This window comes from Microchirus variegatus, assembly GCF_963457635.1.
Source record: "Microchirus variegatus genome assembly, chromosome: 18".
In the NCBI taxonomy this organism is placed as follows: domain Eukaryota; kingdom Metazoa; phylum Chordata; class Actinopteri; order Pleuronectiformes; family Soleidae; genus Microchirus; species Microchirus variegatus.
Window position 1 is genome coordinate 2,893,517 of NC_139819.1, and position 17,578 is coordinate 2,911,094.

Below are 17,578 nucleotides of genomic sequence, written 5' to 3' on the forward strand. Positions count from 1 at the left end.
CTCCTCTCTGTGTCTCTTTAAAGGGGGTTTCTCTCTGCAGACACACTTCCTCTCCAGTGCCAGCACTGACGCTGCTGCTGCTGCTGCTGCTCTGACAGCACTGATTGCCTGCTCTGGGCTCGGCATTGGCCGCTGCATGACCACATGTCCCAGCGCTGTCACTGGCCAAAAATCCTGCATCATGTCTTTGGGACATGGCAGAGTCCAATCACCAGTCTGTTAATCTGACAGGACTAAAACAAACATGGACAGAAGTCAACATACGTGTTTATGCAGAGGCTGGAGATTAGATCAGATTAGAGCAGATAAAAAACTTTATTAATCCTTTCAGGAAGTTCCCTCATGTTAGGTCTTATCCACACAGAGACAGGTCCAGGTTTCATGAAAATAAATCAATGAATAAAAACCGTGTTTGAGGTCAAATACCGTTTATTTGTTTCCAGAAAAGATAAATTGTGCCACCAACAACTTATTCATTTACTTTAAACATTCATTTTCATGTCAGGACTTTTTTTAAACTGATTTACAGTTGGACAATGTTGACTTTGATTCTTGTGTCGAACGTCCGGTCGTGCCTCTTCCGTGACGACACTCTCTGCGGCTGAGCTGAATCTGAAAAAAAACACCCCAGGTACCAGGTTATAACTATCACTGATAGAGAAGAAAAGTTGTACTGGAACTAGAGCTGAAACGATTAATTGATGAATCGATTATTAATCGATTACTAAATTAATCGCCAAATATTTTGATAATCGATAATCAGTTTGAATCAGTTTTTTGCATGATCAAAACAAGATTTCTTTAGATTGTTTTTAGCTTCTTGAAAGTGAATTAGTCTTGGTTTCTTTGCTCCACATAACAAAGAAATCATTAAAAGTGAATCATTTTGGTTTGTGAACAAAACAATTTCCAGCTTTGACAAACACTGATCAACTTTTTTTTACATTTTCTGACCAAACTATTAATCGAGAAAATAATTGACAGATTAATCCAGCTCTTGCTGGAACTGTGTGGTGGAAAAGCATCAACAGTCAAACCCTGGCTCCTCTGGGTGTTGCCCACCCCCCCAGTCCCCAGTATTCAGCTTCGGGCCCCATAAAGGCTTGGGTCGGCCCTGGGTCATATTGCGATAATTATCTCGAGCCAAAAAACAAACTAACATTCAGCATATTTTTCTATTTTAAAAATATATATATTATAATTCTAAGTGCGCAAGTGCGCGAGTCGGTCCAGCAGAAGCTTTGGCCTCAATAAACATCACGTGTTTTTTTTTTGCCCTAAAATATCTTGAATGTGACGCGTAAGATATTTAAAACGCACGATTCGAGCTTTGTTTGGTTTTAGCGTCGGTTTTACGTGGGTAAACAGCGGTAAATGGACAGATTTGAGCGGAGCAGTGAGACCTACTTTGAGAGGCGGAGCTCTATAGTCTGTGCCTCATTCGCCGAGGCGCGTTCGTAATGAAAGGAGCGCGTGAGCGGCAGCGGCGGTGGCGGTGACTTCCTCGCTCCTCAGCAGCAACAGCAGCAGCACCTACATTGTGTGGAAAGCGGCAGCAGCACGTTGTTGGCTTCTCCGCGCTGAACTTTACGCCGAACTAACGTTCTCCTGTACGGGGAGAAACCACATCCACAGCTACGAGCGACTCCCGCGGACGCCTGTAAGTTAACCCAGCCAGAGAAAACATGTCGGCCTCGGCGGCAAAAGTGAGTAAAAAGGAGCTGAACTCGAACCATGACGGAGCGGACGAAACCTCCGGTAAGTGGGGGGGTAATGGCGGCCTCCTGTTCACCGCCATTTTCACTTTCTTCTCCCACAGCATTTGCTTCACCACTGGGCGCGACAAAAAAACCACGAACTGTTTTCATGTAATGTGTTTTTTTATATTATGTTTGTCTCTGGAGCTCGTTTCTGGGAGAGCGCGGCCACCGCAGCCGCTGCTGCTGCGTGTGTCCGCGCTCTCCTCCCCCAGCAGCAGCAGCACTTAGCTCAGCTAGCGCGTCCGTTAGCATGTAGCGCTGTTGTTCCATTCACAGAGGCCATGTTAGCTCGCTGCGTTAGCATCATCAGCGTGGTCCGTTCACCGTGTGCGATGCACAGGCGTCATTGTTCGGTGCGCTGCCGCTTAAAACTACATTATCACAACACGCTCAATTTCACCCATTTATGGAACATATACTGTCCTTTTTATAATAATAATAACTAGCGCTCAATTTGCTGTTTTTAATTGTGAAATAGCAGCTAGCTTGACTAAGTGTTGTTGTTGTAGTGTTACCTAATGCTAACTCGCGCACGACGTTGTGTTTTGTTTCTGCTGATGCTTTTAAAAACCCATCGCCTCGACCCACATTCCACTTTAAATCGTGTTTGTTAATTATAATTATTACAGAAGTGATTCTGGTAGTGTGTGTTGCGATGAGGGTTTTTACACTTTTACTGTGGATTCAGTCTCAGTCCTCCGTGTGTCGCGTTTATCGCGGCTCTTTTTCTGTATGAATGTGTGCGTGTGTTCAGACCGATGTCCCACATTTAAACCACGCGGCGGCCTCGTCGACACGAACCGGCCGGAAACAGCCAGAGTCTGAGCCCCCTGCAGCTGCTGCCAATGGCCGCTTAACTCGCTTCGACCTATGGGTTATTTATTTATTTTTTAACTTTTGACGTTTGCCGTTCCCTGGCATTTTACGGGATCTCTGGGTTCAACTTTCATAATATTGCCCAGCCCAACGTGGAAGTCAATAATTCTGAACCATAAATTCAGTATTGGTCAAAATAATTGATAAATTTTTTTACCACAACAGGAAATGTTTTTACAGTAAGCTTAACATTTCGTAAGACATACTTTACCATCTTTAATCTTTTTATTTTGCCATTATCTGTTACATAAAACACTTATTTCACTGATGTTGAATTACTAACACCCAGCTTGTAAAACTCAGGAGTTGACTGATTCTTTTTAATGGCCCATACAGATTACTATATTAGGACGGTAACGGATATCTAGAGCTGATATAATGATAAAAAACACAATTAAATATTTTTTTTATTAATACAATTTAAGTGCAATAGTGGGCGTCAGACCAAACTTTAGAAAGCATAACTTCCTGCCAGGGTGATACCGGGTTTTCAGGGCTGATATCGATTATTACTGGATTGTGATGATAACCAACATGCAGTACATTAACAATCAAAAAAACTTTACAAACTCCAACACAAAACGTTTTGTTTATTATCTTCGTTGTTTATTTTATAGTTATTAATAGTTTTGTCATTGTTGAAATAAAAAGCAGATGGTGATAATTGGCAGCATGTCTAGATTTGGCCCCCAATAATTGGCCAGGCTGATAATTGGCCGATTCCTGTTGCGGTTCCTGCATGGCTAGTTTCCTGTGCACAGAAATATAGGTCCAGGTTATTTGGACTTGATTGTAGAGGTGAATTTTCTTTTCAGAAGATAAATGGCGCCACCAAAACTTGTGTGGATTGGAAATGTATATTTCAAAACATTATTTACAGACCGTCAACACCGTTCTTATCTACAGTCAGATCAACCAAAATTATTAAAATATAACTGTGTGAATTAAAGTAAAAAGTTGAGGAGTTGTATTTATACATTTTGTTTCCAGTGTTATTTGTTGATATTTCGTGTTCTGCTGATTTTGTGACTCGGTCTCCTTTTTTCCATCCCACAGAGAAAGAGCAGCAAGAGGCGATTGAACACATTGATGAAGTCCAAAATGAAATTGACAGGTAATGTAGTAACTTCACTTAAAATGCACATTTACAAACACACTTATAGACAAGAATAGTTAATTAAAATCAAAAGTGCAAAGAGAGGAAAATGACATTTCCCATATGTTTGTAGTGCAATTTGTGCTTTAATTGAATGTTTATTTCCTCTGTGCAGGTTGAACGAGCAGGCCAGTGAGGAAATCCTCAAAGTAGAACAGAAATACAACAAACTCCGTCAGCCATTCTTTCAGAAGAGGTCAGAACTGATCGCCAAAATCCCAAACTTCTGGGTCACCACGTTTGTCAACCATCCACAAGGTGAGTGACTGAGCGCAAGGTCTGTGGAATTACGAGGTTGCACCGGACGTTCGTGACGTGTGGGTTTCATTTTGCTGTTTGCAGTATCTGCTCTACTCGGGGAGGAAGATGAAGAAGCGCTTCATTACCTGAGCCGAGTGGAGGTGACAGAGTTTGAAGACATCAAGTCAGGCTACAGAATAGATTTTGTAAGTATTGTTGTGCACTGAAGACAAACTATTATATTTTAGAATTAATTCATTTTTTGGGTTTAAAAAAAAAATATATATACAAGTAATTTTTACAAAAGAAACCCCAATTTTCAAAATTGTTGACTGTTAATTTTGATTAAATGTAATTAAATGTAGCCGTTCTGTAACGGTGCAAGTAGATTTTTTTTTTTTACCTCTGGTGTTTTTCTGTCTTAAAGTATTTCGACGAGAATCCGTACTTTGAAAACAAAGGACTTTCCAAAGAGTTCCATCTGAACGAGAGCGGAGATCCATCTTCTACGTCGTCGGAAATCAAATGGAAATCAGGAAAGGTCGGTGTACACGAAAACAGACTTTTGTTCTTTACATTTTCCATAGCACGTCATTTCAAGAATTGTTCAGGACTCCGTGTGTTTTAATCTGAACGCTAACATTTTTTTTATGTCTGTCGTCTTCTTGTCAAGGATCTGACCAAGCGCTCCAGCCAGACACAGAACAAAGCAGGAAGGAAGAGGCAACACGAAGAGCCCGAGAGCTTCTTCACTTGGTTCACCGATCACGCTGACGCAGGCGCTGATGAGCTCGGGGAGGTCATCAAGGACGACATCTGGCCAAACCCTCTGCAGTACTACCTGGTATGTTATCACCTCAAAACACTTTTTTGACACGAGTTCAGAGGAGGCAACTTCTCAGACGAAAACGTTTGTTTTTGTTATCTGCAAGTTGGGCTGCACAAATATCGCAAAATAAAATGCTATTCGAATATTCAATGGCCATTGGATTATCCTGGACTCCGGAGCAGCTAACACGATGCATTCAAAGACCTTAGTAAATTTCATCAGTCTCTGATATTTACAGCATATTTAGCTTAAAGGAGCAGATTTGAGGTGCATTCAAGAATCCTTGTAAATGTCATGACTTCCACAAACGTCAGCTCCACTAACTAAATGCTTGCTGCTGCCGCCTTGTGGTTATCAAGGCACAACAAATGAGGTAGTCGTAGGTGGAGAAACATTTGTTTTTTATTAATGCAATCATTGCCGTAATACACATCATTTACCCAAAAAATGATGATGCAACAAGATTCAACCGATTCTTTCTTCCCCAGATGCTCTGTTATCGTGGTCATTACCTTCTCATGAAAGTTTAGTTAACTTCCATCTCCCACTTTTACAGCAAAAGTTAAACCCGAGAACACATTGGCCCCGTGCTGGACCAAGCTGTAAATACTCAAGGATGGTGTGATGGCCTTCTTTGTTATTTTACGGTGCAAGTTTGAAAAGATTGTAAAAATCACTGATTTTCTCTATGGACTTTGGTGTGGGAGTGTGAGTGGTTTACAAACTTCAGTTTCCTGTTGGAAACATTGTGTCTAACGGTGAGATAAAGATGTGAACATGTGACGTAGATATCGTAGACTTAAACTGGCAGATTTTATTGCGCAATTCTTTTATTAAGGGGTTGTGTTTTTTTTTGTGTCTAAACTCCCGAGTTGTGTTTCGACTCCCCCAAAAACAAAGTTCTTGCTCTTTACGCGATAAAATGTATTTGACAGACAAAATATGAGAGTTGCTTTTACTTCTGTGTATTTTAATGAAAGTTACATTTGGTCCACAGGTCCCTGACATGGATGATGAAGAGGGTGAAGGTGAGGAAGAAGAAGAGGACGAGGAAGGACTGGAGGACATTGATGAAGAGGGAGATGAAGACGGAGAGGATGATGAAGAGGATGACGGAGAAGATGGAGAGGTAAATATATTTCACACCCGAATAGTTTCTCCATTTATTTTTATTTAGTTTTGACTCTTAAAATTAGTTTTAATTAGTTTTTAGAGCAGGTTTGCTGGTGTTTGTTTTTAAAACTCATTTTGTTTGTTTTTTCCAGGACGACGAAGGAGAAGACGACTAATAAAATAACATCAACTTCCCCAAACCCTCAACCTTCTTTTTCCCCCCCGTTTGGTTTTTTTCCACTCATGTTCGGGAGCAAAGTTTTTTTTTTTTTTTTCTTTTTACTTTTTGTTTTGTTTTTTTAAATAATGTTTGTGTGTGTGCTTCATTTTCCATTCTGAAGCCTCTTCACCTGTCGGTGCCATGTTCTGTTCTCCTTTGACTCATCTTACGGCCAATGGCACTTTGCCCTGAATTGTGAGTACCATCCCCTGAAGTCATTGAAAAAATTAAAATAAAGTGTTCCACTAGAATCAGCACGGCATCCTGAGTACAATTTGAAGATGATTGACACAGAATTCCTCCTGAATTAAAGGTTGTGTGGTTAAATTTTTGACTGAAGCCATGGTGTAGTGACCTAGTGCTAGCTACTTTTGAGTTTAGTTGGGGTGTTTGAATCCCTTGATTTAAAACAAAAAAACACCTTATTTTTCCCCTTAAATACCAGCTCATTCCTTTTGACTTGTAATGTTTCTTGGGCAGGGGGCGGGGCCAGCTGGGGAGGGGCGGGGCAGGTGTGCGTCAGATTTTGGGGAGAGTGTTATTTTGACATCATTTCTATGGGACTTTTTTTTTTTTCTTTTCATTGTATTGTTTTACAGATATCCATGAGATTTGAAATGACATTTTTAATAAAGAAAAAAATGGAGAAAAAAACCAAGCTTGCTTTATGGGTTAAAATAAAGACACATTTAAATCATACTTTACTTTGTATGCTGTGGGGGAGGAAAGAAACCATTTTAAATGTTGACGTGAATCCAAGAGATTTATTTTTAAAACAATCTGAGGAAAAGGCACCTGGGTTTAAATGAACAGTTTTTCTGTCCGCCATCAGCTGGTAAAGGATTTTGGAGTCATTAACAAACTCGAGGCAAAGTCTTCGCGTAACAATTGATGAGTAATTAAAGCCAGGAAAGTTTCCTTTGACTCGTGGAAGGTGGTTCTAGTGACCCTGTGGGGCCAAACGCTCGGCTGGAACCCCCAACCTGCAGAGAGAGAACAACATATTGGTTAAAACCAGGGTTAGAATAGTTTTGGGGGCGGGTTTGCCAGTTAATGGTTTTTGTAAATGCTTAATTTCAGTCAAGTAATATACTTAGTCTACAAGAAAATGTGCATCATGGTAAAAATCAATTAACTAAACTAAAGACACATGAACATAACATCATAAATAACCCTCATGAGACGCGTCTAACAGAATTAATGTTATGTTGAAACGTGCATGGCCTTATTTCCCACATTGTAAACAAATTAACATTTTACATATTGTTTTTATATTGATACAAAAACGTAATGTTTTCATCTTACATGTCTTTATTTATAATAAAGATCCACCAGTTTCAGGTCAAGTTTGTGGTGAACATGATTTAAGTTTAAATGTTTTCATTATAAAATGCAGAATTTTTATAAACACTGTGTACTTGAGGATCAAACATATGTGAAGTTTTTTAGTTTTTTTTCCCCACAGTCTGTATATGAGATTCATTTCATAATTTAAACCTATTCCACCTGTTTTTAAGTTGTTTATGTATTGCGTGAACTCGTCAGCGGTGCCTCTTCCTGGTTCGTACCCACCTAGATGAGTGCGACAGCTGGGACAGGTGGCCATGGTCCAGGAGAAGCCCGGGAACCAGGAGAAGTGTTTGTCTGCGGGCCAGTGCACTTCAACGTCCGCCTTCCTGAACGTGATCACCTCGAACTGGTGTCCGTGTGGGTTTTCAAACAGCTGCACGTGGATTCTGCGGCCTCCCACCAGCGTGTCGTTGCGGCCGGACAGAGACAGTCTGCTCGGCACCGTGATGATGTCGGCACCGACCGCCAGCTCGTGTCCGCACGCACGGCACAGTATGAGGGCGGCGTCGCTGCTGGTTCCGGTTCCCGCCGCCCCCTCATCCGTGTCCGCCGCGGCAGCAGCGCACGCGTCAGCGGGCTGGAGTAAAGAGGAGTAAAGGAGGAGAACAAAGGAAACACGGTGAAGAGTTGTCGCGGTTAACGGCTGCGGCCTCCGACTGACACCCATCGCTGCTACACACGCAAACACACACGCATGGACGACGAACACTATGCTAATGCTATGCTAACACACACGCATAAGTTCACAGTAACATGTACCCACAGTAGCGATACGTCGAGCGCGACGCCATATTGACCAGGGTCGTGCTAGATTCTTGCCCGGACCAAGATGGCGGTCACGTTTACGTGCTGCGTTTATGCGTACGTCTATGGCTAATGCCGACGGCCTTCGTGTGGTCATAACTTTACGTTATTTGCGACTTAAATTGCACAATTGTGGCTTTACTATATGAATATGTGATGTTTGTTAAATAATAACGGTGGTTATACGACTGTGTAAAGCCAAACTATCGTAAATAAAGAGGGTGAAGAAGCTATGCTACGCTATGTGTGTTTAGCTAAGGTTTAGCCATTTTACTGTTGCATTTCTCTATTGCATTAATCAATGTTTACAAACATTTAGTTTACATACATAATTGGGCTAAAAGAAAACCCAGCATCTATAAATAACTTAATCGACTTGAAAGTACATTAGCCCCCTTTTTTTGTCTATTTTTCCCATCTTATTTGTTTTCCCTTTTCTCAAAAAAACACCTTTTCTGTAAATTAACTTCACATTCAACTTTAAAGCATTATTCCAGTATAAATAAATGTGTCATCATTACAGAATTCACATGGACGGTTTAACTGGATTTTAGTTGTATTTGTAATAACTTTATAGTCCAGGAACACCAGTCAAATACTGGGTGTTCGCTTTTAAACTAGGCTTCATTTTACCCTATGTATGGTGGAGCTGCAGGCCTTGTCCTTTTATGTGATGTTACCCTTTAATGTTTGTGTGAATCAGTCTTTTATGGAGGTAGAAGAAGAAAAAGGAGACAAATAACAACAAGATTAACTTCAGGTATGAAGAGGAAGAATGAGGATTACCATACCTGGGGGTTTAAACCATACACAAACATGTCCTGGCAAATAATGTGGAAAATAAAAGAGTTTCCACTACAAACAGAACAGCAATAAACATGCAATAGATTAATATTCAGTTATTCTGACCCTACAATACATTTACTGTTCTTCAAGTAATGATCAAAAAAGTAAGTGTATCTATCTATCTATCTATCTATCTATCTATCTATCTATCTATCTATCTATCTATCTATCTATCTATCTATCTATCGTTTACGTTCAATACGTTTCAGAAATTTCACCAACAATCAGAGTGAAGTAGATGTAAGTGTGATTTATTGATGACAATTCTTCACAATTACGAGTAAAGTAGTTTCACTTGTATACTAGTGTTTATAAATTATAATACCGTTAATTTACTCGGATAAATAAATCTGATTTCTTGTGTGAAAACAATCCGGGTAAATAACGGGTGTTTACGCTGGTCTCTCACTTCTCCGACGCTCCTTGAACGCAACATTCCGTTAGTTTTCAGCGCATACATCCATGGTCGCCACGGCGACGCGTATGGAAGCGCTCCTCCACCAATCACAGAGCGAGGCCGTACAAACGAGCCAATCAGAGTGCTCCTTCCTGTGTCGCTTCCGCAGACAGAAGTTAGAACAGTAGAAGAAGACGAAGCGGTCGTTTATGTTGTAAACATGAAAGTTTAGCGAGCTAGCTCGTTAGGATGTGAGCTACCAGGGCGTTAGCTCGCGGTGTTGTGGGTTTTAATGACCCGGAACTCGGTGTGAAAGTCACTGTAGCGTCTCAATAGAACCAATGAAAACCCGAGATTTAGCGGCGACACCACCGCCGGTTCACGTCCACGTACCGGAGACGACACCTGTGTACGTTCACGTGAGGAGAAGGAGGAGTCCCGACAAATCCCCGCAGGTTAAATCCTCAAATAACACCGGTTTATTTCACCGGAAATGTCTGTTTTTACTAAGTCGAAAATACCCGGACAACTATTTTAGAGTTCATCAACTTAGTTTCCTCATTTAAAATGAACTGATTTAGGGCTCAAAATGACTAAATCAACTATTTTGATAATCGATTAATCAGTTTGTGTGATTTTTCAGCTTCTCAAATGTGAATGTTTTCTTGGTTCTTGGCTCCATAAAAGAAGTAAATCATTAAAACTGAACAACATCATCGTCATAACATAATTCATATTTCAATGATGTGTTCAGGCTCACATGGACTTTGTTTTCTTTCTGTAGAACAGAACCAAAGAAGTCCAGGTGAAGGGAGATGGTGGGAAACCGAAGGCCCGGTCGCCATGGATACCTCCAGGAAGACTGTCCCGCAGAAAGAGCGCGGAGTCGCACAAGTGTCAGGTCTGTCGTGGTCTCACTGTCAGAGAAGAGGACGCTCTGGTCTGAGTGGACGTCCTGCCAATACAGTATGTTAGCTGAATTGTGTGTGTGTGTGTGTGTGTGCGTGTGTGTGTGTGTCAGGATCAGAGGGGTCGAGCTCAGCTTCAGTCAGAGAGCGCCAACAGACGTCAACAGGAGGACGAGACGCATGCAGAGTCTCACCTCAGTCTTCTGCTCCGAGAACAGGAGGACGTTCAGAATCTGAAGAGGTGAGCGACACTGGAAACAAACACTCACTCTCCAACACCAAACCTCATAGAGAAAATCAGTGATTTTAACATCACAGCACACAGGAGTCGTTGATCGACTGCTGCCTCCATCACTAAGTTCAAATATCTTATTTTGTCACTCCGGCTTTTAAAATCCTACATTTGGATTGTCGTCAGTGGCACAAAGTGACCACACGAGGCAGCAGTAGACCAGCAGCTCCTGTGTCCCCACGGGCTAAAATCACTGATTTTCTCTATGAGGTTTGGTGTGGGAGTTATTTACAAACTTCAGTTTCCTGTTGGAAAAGTCTGTGAGATAAAGACGTGAACATGTGACGTAAATATCGTAGATTTAAGATGAAGTGTATTTTATAAAATCTCTCTTGTTGTCGACAGGTCAGATTCTCAGGGTCACCACAGAGACGCTGACATGCTCCTCAGAGCCCTCGTAGAAGCAGAGGTCGACGGCGTCGCCGTAGCCAATCAGCTTTCAGCCCTGAAGGAGACGGTCAACAGCCTGGCCAAGGTTTTTATTTCATCACGGAGCGAGCACAGAGGGTGGTCAGGAGGATGAAGGACAGATGTATTTAATGTGTGTGTGTTTTAGGATCAGCAGCTGTCAAAGAGTCACACAGCGTCAGTGGGACGACAGCAGGAGCTGCTGGTGGAGAAGATCCACATGTTTGACAGGAGCAACCAGAGCCTGCGACAGCTGCTCCGAGAGAGGAGCGGACACGAGGTACGACACCAAGCATCGCTATAACTATAAATGCACACATATCACACCTTCCTCTACAAGAGGACGATTAATTATATTTGAGGATTTGCCAAATGAATAGATGAATCTTAGACAAGACCAAGATCTTTTGCAAGAAATAAACTGAAGTCGGTGTATCCACAATGTTTTATTTAAATAGTTTATCTACATGTTTAATTTGATTGTTTTGAGCTCATTCGGCTGCAAAAAAACCCACTAATTTTAAATAAAAACAGGAACAAAAATCGCCTTTTCACCCCCACAATATGTCACACATCAGAACAAATCTTTTGCACCATAAAGAAATACTGATGTTAAATCGTAATGTTCTTGTTTGTTTGTGTTTGTTGTTTCCACAGCGAGAATCACTGTTGTGGTCGGAACACACGGACGCTCTGAAGAAGAGACTGAGCGACAGTGAAGCTGAGAACATCGTAAAGTTACACGCACACACACAACTGTTCTGCTCAAAGTGAAAAATATTGATTAAATCAAAGAAATTTGGAAATATTCACATTTAAGAAGCAGAAATATCAAAGAGACGAGAAAATATTCACATTTAAGAAGCTGAAAAATGAAAGAAACGAGAAAATATTCACATTTAAGAAGCTGAAAAATGAAAGAAACGAGAAAATATTCACATTTTAGAAGCTGAAAAATGAAAGAAACGAGAAAATATTCACATTTAAGAAGCTGAAAAACCGCGTTCACCTGCAGCGAGCTAACACACGTCCTCGTTTCTCTCAGCGTCTTCAGGCCAAACTCGCCAACAAAGAGAAAGAGGCGTCGAAACTCGCCGAGCACTTGGACTTTGAAAAAGTAAAGTATTGGCTTTTGTAGCTCGTTCTTATCGCAGAGGGCGAGGAAAAAAAAAACTCCCATCATCCTCTGCTTCTCTCTGTCGCCGCAGGACAGCGTCAAGACGTCGGACGAGCTTTCGAGAATCCTGGAGTCGAAGCGCGATCACCTGGAGTCGCAGCTGAACAGAGTCGAGGATGAGAAGTCTCGTCTGGCCTCTCAGATTCAGGTGAGAAACCGCTCACTCTCCCACACCAAACCCCATAGAGAAAACCAGTGATTTTAACATCACAGCACACAGGAGTTGTTGATCCACTGCTGCAGCCATCACTGAGTTCAAATGTCTTATTTTGTGAATTCTGCATTTAAAATCCTTCATTATGATGTAAATCAGTGACACAAAGTGACCACACGAGGCAGCAGTAGACCAGCAGCTCATGTGTCCCCGTGAGCTAAAATCACTGATTTTCTCTATGGGGTTTGGTGTGGGAGAGTGAGTGGTTTACAAACTTCAGTTTCCTGTTGGAAAAGTCTTGGAAAAGACTTTCACTGACGTAGATTTTATTAAAATTTCTATGTGTGTGTGTGTGCGGGGCAGAGGATGCAGAAGAACCAGCAGCAGCAGCAGCAGGAGCTCCAGGCTCTGCAGAAGGACCTCCTCTCTCAGAGGCAGCGCCGGAACAACGACCACGAGTGGGAAACTCTGACACGACTGAAGCAGCACGCCGAGCGAGCCGAGGAGTCGCTCAGAGAGCTCGCGGGGAAGCTTCACGAGAAGGTCGGGGAGTGAGTGTGGACGATTAGAATCAGAGCTGCCCATGAACGAATAACCGACGGTCGACATTTCAATTCTGTGTCTCGCGTTAAAGGAAAGCGAACTGGCACGAGTTCTGTCCACGTCCACTGACTGGTGTCTGAGACACTCCAGGGAAGCTGCTGCTAAAGTGAAGCTGGAGGAGGAAGTGGCTGCACTCAGACTGTGAGGGAACACACACACACACGGACGCGCACACACACAAACACCCATGCGCACACACACACGCACACGCACATGCAAGCACACACACATACACACGCAAGCACATGCACACATACACGCATGCACACACACACAAGCACACGCATGCACACACACACATGCATGCACGCACGCTAACACATGCACGCATACACATGCACATAGACACACACAAGCACACGCATGCACACATACACACACATACACACGCACACATACACACATGCACACACATGCAAGCACACACACAAGCACATACACATGCACGCATACACACATGCATACACACACACACGCAAGCACAAACACAAACACGCATGCACACATACACACGCACGCGCACACACACAAGCACACATGCATGCACGCACACACACACCTCATGCTTTTTACAAACAGGAAGTCAAACATGTTTTTATTCTTCACCAGAGCCCTTCAGAATAAAAGCTCACTGTTGTTTTTAATCTACAGTCAGGTGATCGAGGCGAACTCTCAGCTTCACTCGGCGGAGGAGAGGAGTCGAGCGGAGAGGGAGGAGCTTAGGAACCAGCTCCACTGCGTCAGCGCAGAGAATGCGTCCAACAAACTGGAGAACCAGACGCTCAAGGTAGAGGACGGACGTGATGTGTCTCTGGAACTTTAAAATCATTTTAGTTGAACAGATCAATAGATGTTGAAAACAATTGTTAGTTTTCTGTTTACCAAGAGCCAGAAAATTACTACTAAAAGACACAAAATGAGATGCAAAAAGACACAAAATACAAAAAACCTGAATAAAATAATGGAATTACAAGAAAAGAAAAGTGACACACGAACAGAGACACAAATTCAAATGTAAAATGTCAAGAAATCACCACAAAGACACAAATCTACCACAGCAACACGTCATCAGAGTCTGAAAGACACACGTGTCCACATATGGACTCCAAACTGACACAGAGTGTCAACAAAGAGCCATAAAAGAGACAAAATTAAATGGTTTAGTTCATAAAAGGAACACGCACAGGAATGAGACACAAAATGTCTTTATATCGTCACATTATTGACACAGAGAGAAAAAATTACACAGAGATGCTAAATTCAAACAGAGACCAAAGACGGAGAGTCTCTGTCCTCGTCTTTAGTTTTTTAAATTAAATGTGTCTTTTGTGAAGAGTCTTTTGTGTCCCCAGCGAGACTTGAACTATCCCTTTAAGAAACTTGAGTTAAAGAGTTTTAACTCTGCGTCTTCAGGCCGAGTCGTCGTCGTCTGAGGAGAAACTGCGTCTTCTTCAGGCCGAAGCTCGTCAGCTCAAGTTGTCCATGAAGAAGTACGAGAGCGTGGTGGACAAATACAAGAAGAAGGTAACGTTGTGACTCCAGGAGACCGTCGCAGTGTCTCTCTGGACTTCTCTGGACCGTGACCTTGTCCGTGTCGTCCGTCAGGTGCTCGAGGCTCGACAGGAGGCCGACGACTTCTGCCTGAAGCTGCAGGAGACGCAGCAGGAGACGCGGGAGGTGCAGGAGAGCCTGGAGCAGGAGAAGGAGCGCGTGAGGAGGGAGCTGCTGGCGCGACTGCGAGAGCTGGAGGCCATGCCCGACCGACTGAGGAGGGCGGAGCAACAGCTGCGAGACGCGAGGCAGGAGGCCGACGCCCACCAGAGGAGGAACATGGAGCACTGCTCCGCCCTCTCTGAGGTCAGGCACAAGGTAGATATCGATTATAATATCGATTCATTTGGTTTTTCAATCATAAAAACCATTTTGTGTGATTTTGCAGCTTCTTAAATGTGAATATTTTCTGTTTTTTTGCTTCATAACACAAAGAAATCATTCAAACTGGATCATTTTTGGTTTGTGGACAAACTTAAGAAGATTAAGAACATGATCACGTCTTTATCTCACTGTTATTCATTCTTTTCCAACAGGAAACTGAAGTTTGTAAACCACTCACTCTCCCACACCAAACCCCATAGAGAAAATCAGTGATTTTAGCTCACAGGGACACAGGAGCTGCTGGAATACTGCTGCCTCGTGTGGTCACTTTCAGTCACTGATTGACATCATAATCAAGGATTTTAAATGCCGAATTGACAAAATGAGACATTAGAACTTAGTGATGGAGGCAGCAGTGGATCAACAACTCCTGTGTGCTGTGATGTTAAAATCACTGATTTTCTCTATGGGGTTTGGTGTGGGAGAGTGAGTGGTTTACAAACTTCATTTTCCTGTTGAGTCTCTGCTGGCAGCCATTTTGCTTAAACTGAGTGAGCGTCTCAGGCTGCAAAGTAGGTGATTTATATGCTAGCATGCTAATTTGCCATTAAAAATAATGCTGAATGACAGGATAAGTATGTGGGCATGGATGCTAACATTGACAGTTCTTGTGTCCTAAAACCACTGATTTTCCCTCTGGACTTTGGTGTGGGAGAGTGATCTTTTCTGTCCTGTTTGTCCTCAGGTGGAGCAGCAGGGCGCTCAGCTGGAGATGTTTCAGCAGAGGAACATGCTGCTGCAGGAGGAGAACGACGCCCTCACGGAGAAAATACACGACTTAGAAAGGTATCATAACTAAGTGCTGTATCCATAAATGTCACCAATCTGCAAACATAATTGTGATACATCACATTATTTTTTTTTAATTATTATTTTTTTTAGAAAGCTGGAGAAACTGAGGGCAGAAAACAAAGAAATGTGTCAGACTCTGACGTTGCAGGACAACAGCGTCCACAGCATCCAGCAGCAGCTGGAGGACAAAACTCTGGAGTGCAGCGTCCTCACGAGACAACTGCAGATGACTGTGGTAGACGCTCAGAGACAGGTCTGACAAAAACAAACAACTCACGTCTTTATCTCACTGTTAGACGGACTTTTCCAACAGGAAACTGAAGTTTATAATGCACTCAATCTCCCACACCAAACCTCATAGAGAAAATCAGTGATTTTATCGTCACAGCACACAGGAGTTGTTGATCCACTGCTGCCTCCATCACTAAGTTCAAATGTCTTATTCTAGTGAATTCGGTATTTGAAATATTTAATTTAGGCGTAACTTAGTGACACAAAGTGACCACACGTGGCAGCAGTAGATCACCAGCTCCTGTGTCCCTGTGAGCTAAAATCACTGATTTTCTCGATGAGGTTTGGTGTGGGAGAGTGAGTGGTTTACAAACTTTAGTGAAGATAAAGACGTGAACATGTTCTGAAGATGTCTTGGACTTAACCTGATATCGATCTTATTTTGTTTACGTGACTAAAAGCGATTGTGTTGCAGGTCGAAGACGGCGTCCACAAAGTTCTGGTCAAAGAGCGAGTGTCTCAGTCCAAAGCTCTGGATCTGCAGAGTCAACTGAGCCGAGCCAAGTCAGAACTGGGTCAACAGCAGAGAATTAAAGAGCAGGTAGAGAGCAGTCACTCTGTCACTCCATCATCCTTCTGTCTCTCTCTCCATCTCCTCCATCTGCAGTGTTTTCTTCTCTCTTTGGTCCAGATGGAGAACCGGTTCCAGAGTCAGCTTCAGAACATGAAGGACAGACTGGAACAGTCGGACTCCACAAACAGAACTCTGCAGAACTACATCCACTTCCTCAAAACCTCCTACGGCAACGTGTTCGGTGACTCGTGGGTGGGGAGCTGACGGAGATGTAATCTGACTAATCTGATTAGCACAAACACACACAGATGATCTGCTCTGTCACAGCGAGCAGCTGAAAAACTACTGAAGCTTTTTTATACATTTTATCATTTGCAGCAGGAATTTATTTATTTATTCAGTTTTAAATCAATGAGTTGATTCAGAAAAAAAAAAAGTACAAATTCTTACAGAATAAATAGATACAAATGGAAACAATAATATTTGACGTCTTCGTTGTCTCTGTCTGTCTTTTTTTCAATTTCAACACAACTCTACTGTTTTTTTATCGACAAATTCCAACCAAAAACTACAATCATTTCTGAAAAGTTCTGAACAAATAAAGTTTGACGGATTTCTGGCCACACGGTGTCGCTGTTTCTCTACTGCGGCTGTGGCAGAGACTGACAGGAGAGCGTGTTCGCAAACCTGCGTCAAGCTGGCGAAAGTGAACACGTGTTTTAACTTTTTTTCAAAACAAGAGCCGAGAGGAAATAGTTTTAAACTATAAATGATCGAAATCGTATTTTTTTCTCATAAAGCTGAGGAAACTTTTCCGGCGAGATACTACAAACATAAACCTTCAAAGACATGACAAGTAAAATGTAGCGAGATGAAACTGATCTGAGTAACAAATAAAATAAATGCACAATTA

At 42.3% G+C, this 17,578-nt stretch overlaps 3 protein-coding genes across 3 annotated transcripts; 2 read left to right on the forward strand and 1 right to left on the reverse strand.

Annotated features, from left to right (window-relative positions):
* Nucleotides 1-1,548: 1,548 nt before the first annotated feature.
* Nucleotides 1,549-6,693, forward strand: LOC310940118 (protein SET-like). Its single transcript, XM_083905048.1, has 8 exons — nt 1,549-1,758; nt 3,693-3,750; nt 3,908-4,050; nt 4,135-4,238; nt 4,460-4,573; nt 4,706-4,876; nt 5,859-5,990; nt 6,127-6,693. The coding sequence occupies exons 1-8, from the start codon at nt 1,686-1,688 to the stop codon at nt 6,148-6,150; spliced, it is 819 nt and encodes a 272-aa protein (XP_083761174.1). The 5' UTR covers nt 1,549-1,685; the 3' UTR covers nt 6,151-6,693.
* A 163-nt stretch (nt 6,694-6,856) lies between these two features.
* Nucleotides 6,857-8,211, reverse strand: LOC310940119 (uncharacterized protein; the record flags this gene model as incomplete). The annotated part of the gene is made up of 2 exons (XM_083905049.1): nt 6,857-7,177; nt 7,767-8,211. The coding sequence occupies 2 exons, from the start codon at nt 8,209-8,211 to the stop codon at nt 7,023-7,025; spliced, it is 600 nt and encodes a 199-aa protein (XP_083761175.1). The 3' UTR covers nt 6,857-7,022.
* A 1,711-nt stretch (nt 8,212-9,922) lies between these two features.
* LOC310940168 (outer dense fiber protein 2-like) lies at nt 9,923-16,929 on the forward strand (the record flags this gene model as incomplete). Its single annotated transcript, XM_083905099.1, has 17 exons — nt 9,923-10,046; nt 10,376-10,492; nt 10,613-10,740; nt 11,137-11,266; nt 11,348-11,479; nt 11,857-11,931; nt 12,245-12,316; nt 12,408-12,524; nt 12,894-13,073; nt 13,165-13,274; nt 13,785-13,920; nt 14,547-14,657; nt 14,739-15,002; nt 15,754-15,854; nt 15,951-16,113; nt 16,567-16,692; nt 16,783-16,929. The coding sequence occupies exons 1-17, from the start codon at nt 9,933-9,935 to the stop codon at nt 16,927-16,929; spliced, it is 2,223 nt and encodes a 740-aa protein (XP_083761225.1). The 5' UTR covers nt 9,923-9,932.
* Nucleotides 16,930-17,578: the final 649 nt, after the last annotated feature.

Bases quoted from the DNA above. Each gene is read 5' to 3' on its own strand.
- LOC310940118 (XM_083905048.1), top strand. From the start codon at position 1,686: ATGTCGGCCTCGGCGGCAAAAGTGAGTAAAAAGGAGCTGAACTCGAAC. The intron at 4,051-4,134 runs GTGAGTGACTGA...TGCTGTTTGCAG, and splicing joins GTTTGTCAACCATCCACAAG to TATCTGCTCTACTCGGGGAG. The intron at 4,877-5,858 runs GTATGTTATCAC...TTTGGTCCACAG, and splicing joins ACCCTCTGCAGTACTACCTG to GTCCCTGACATGGATGATGA.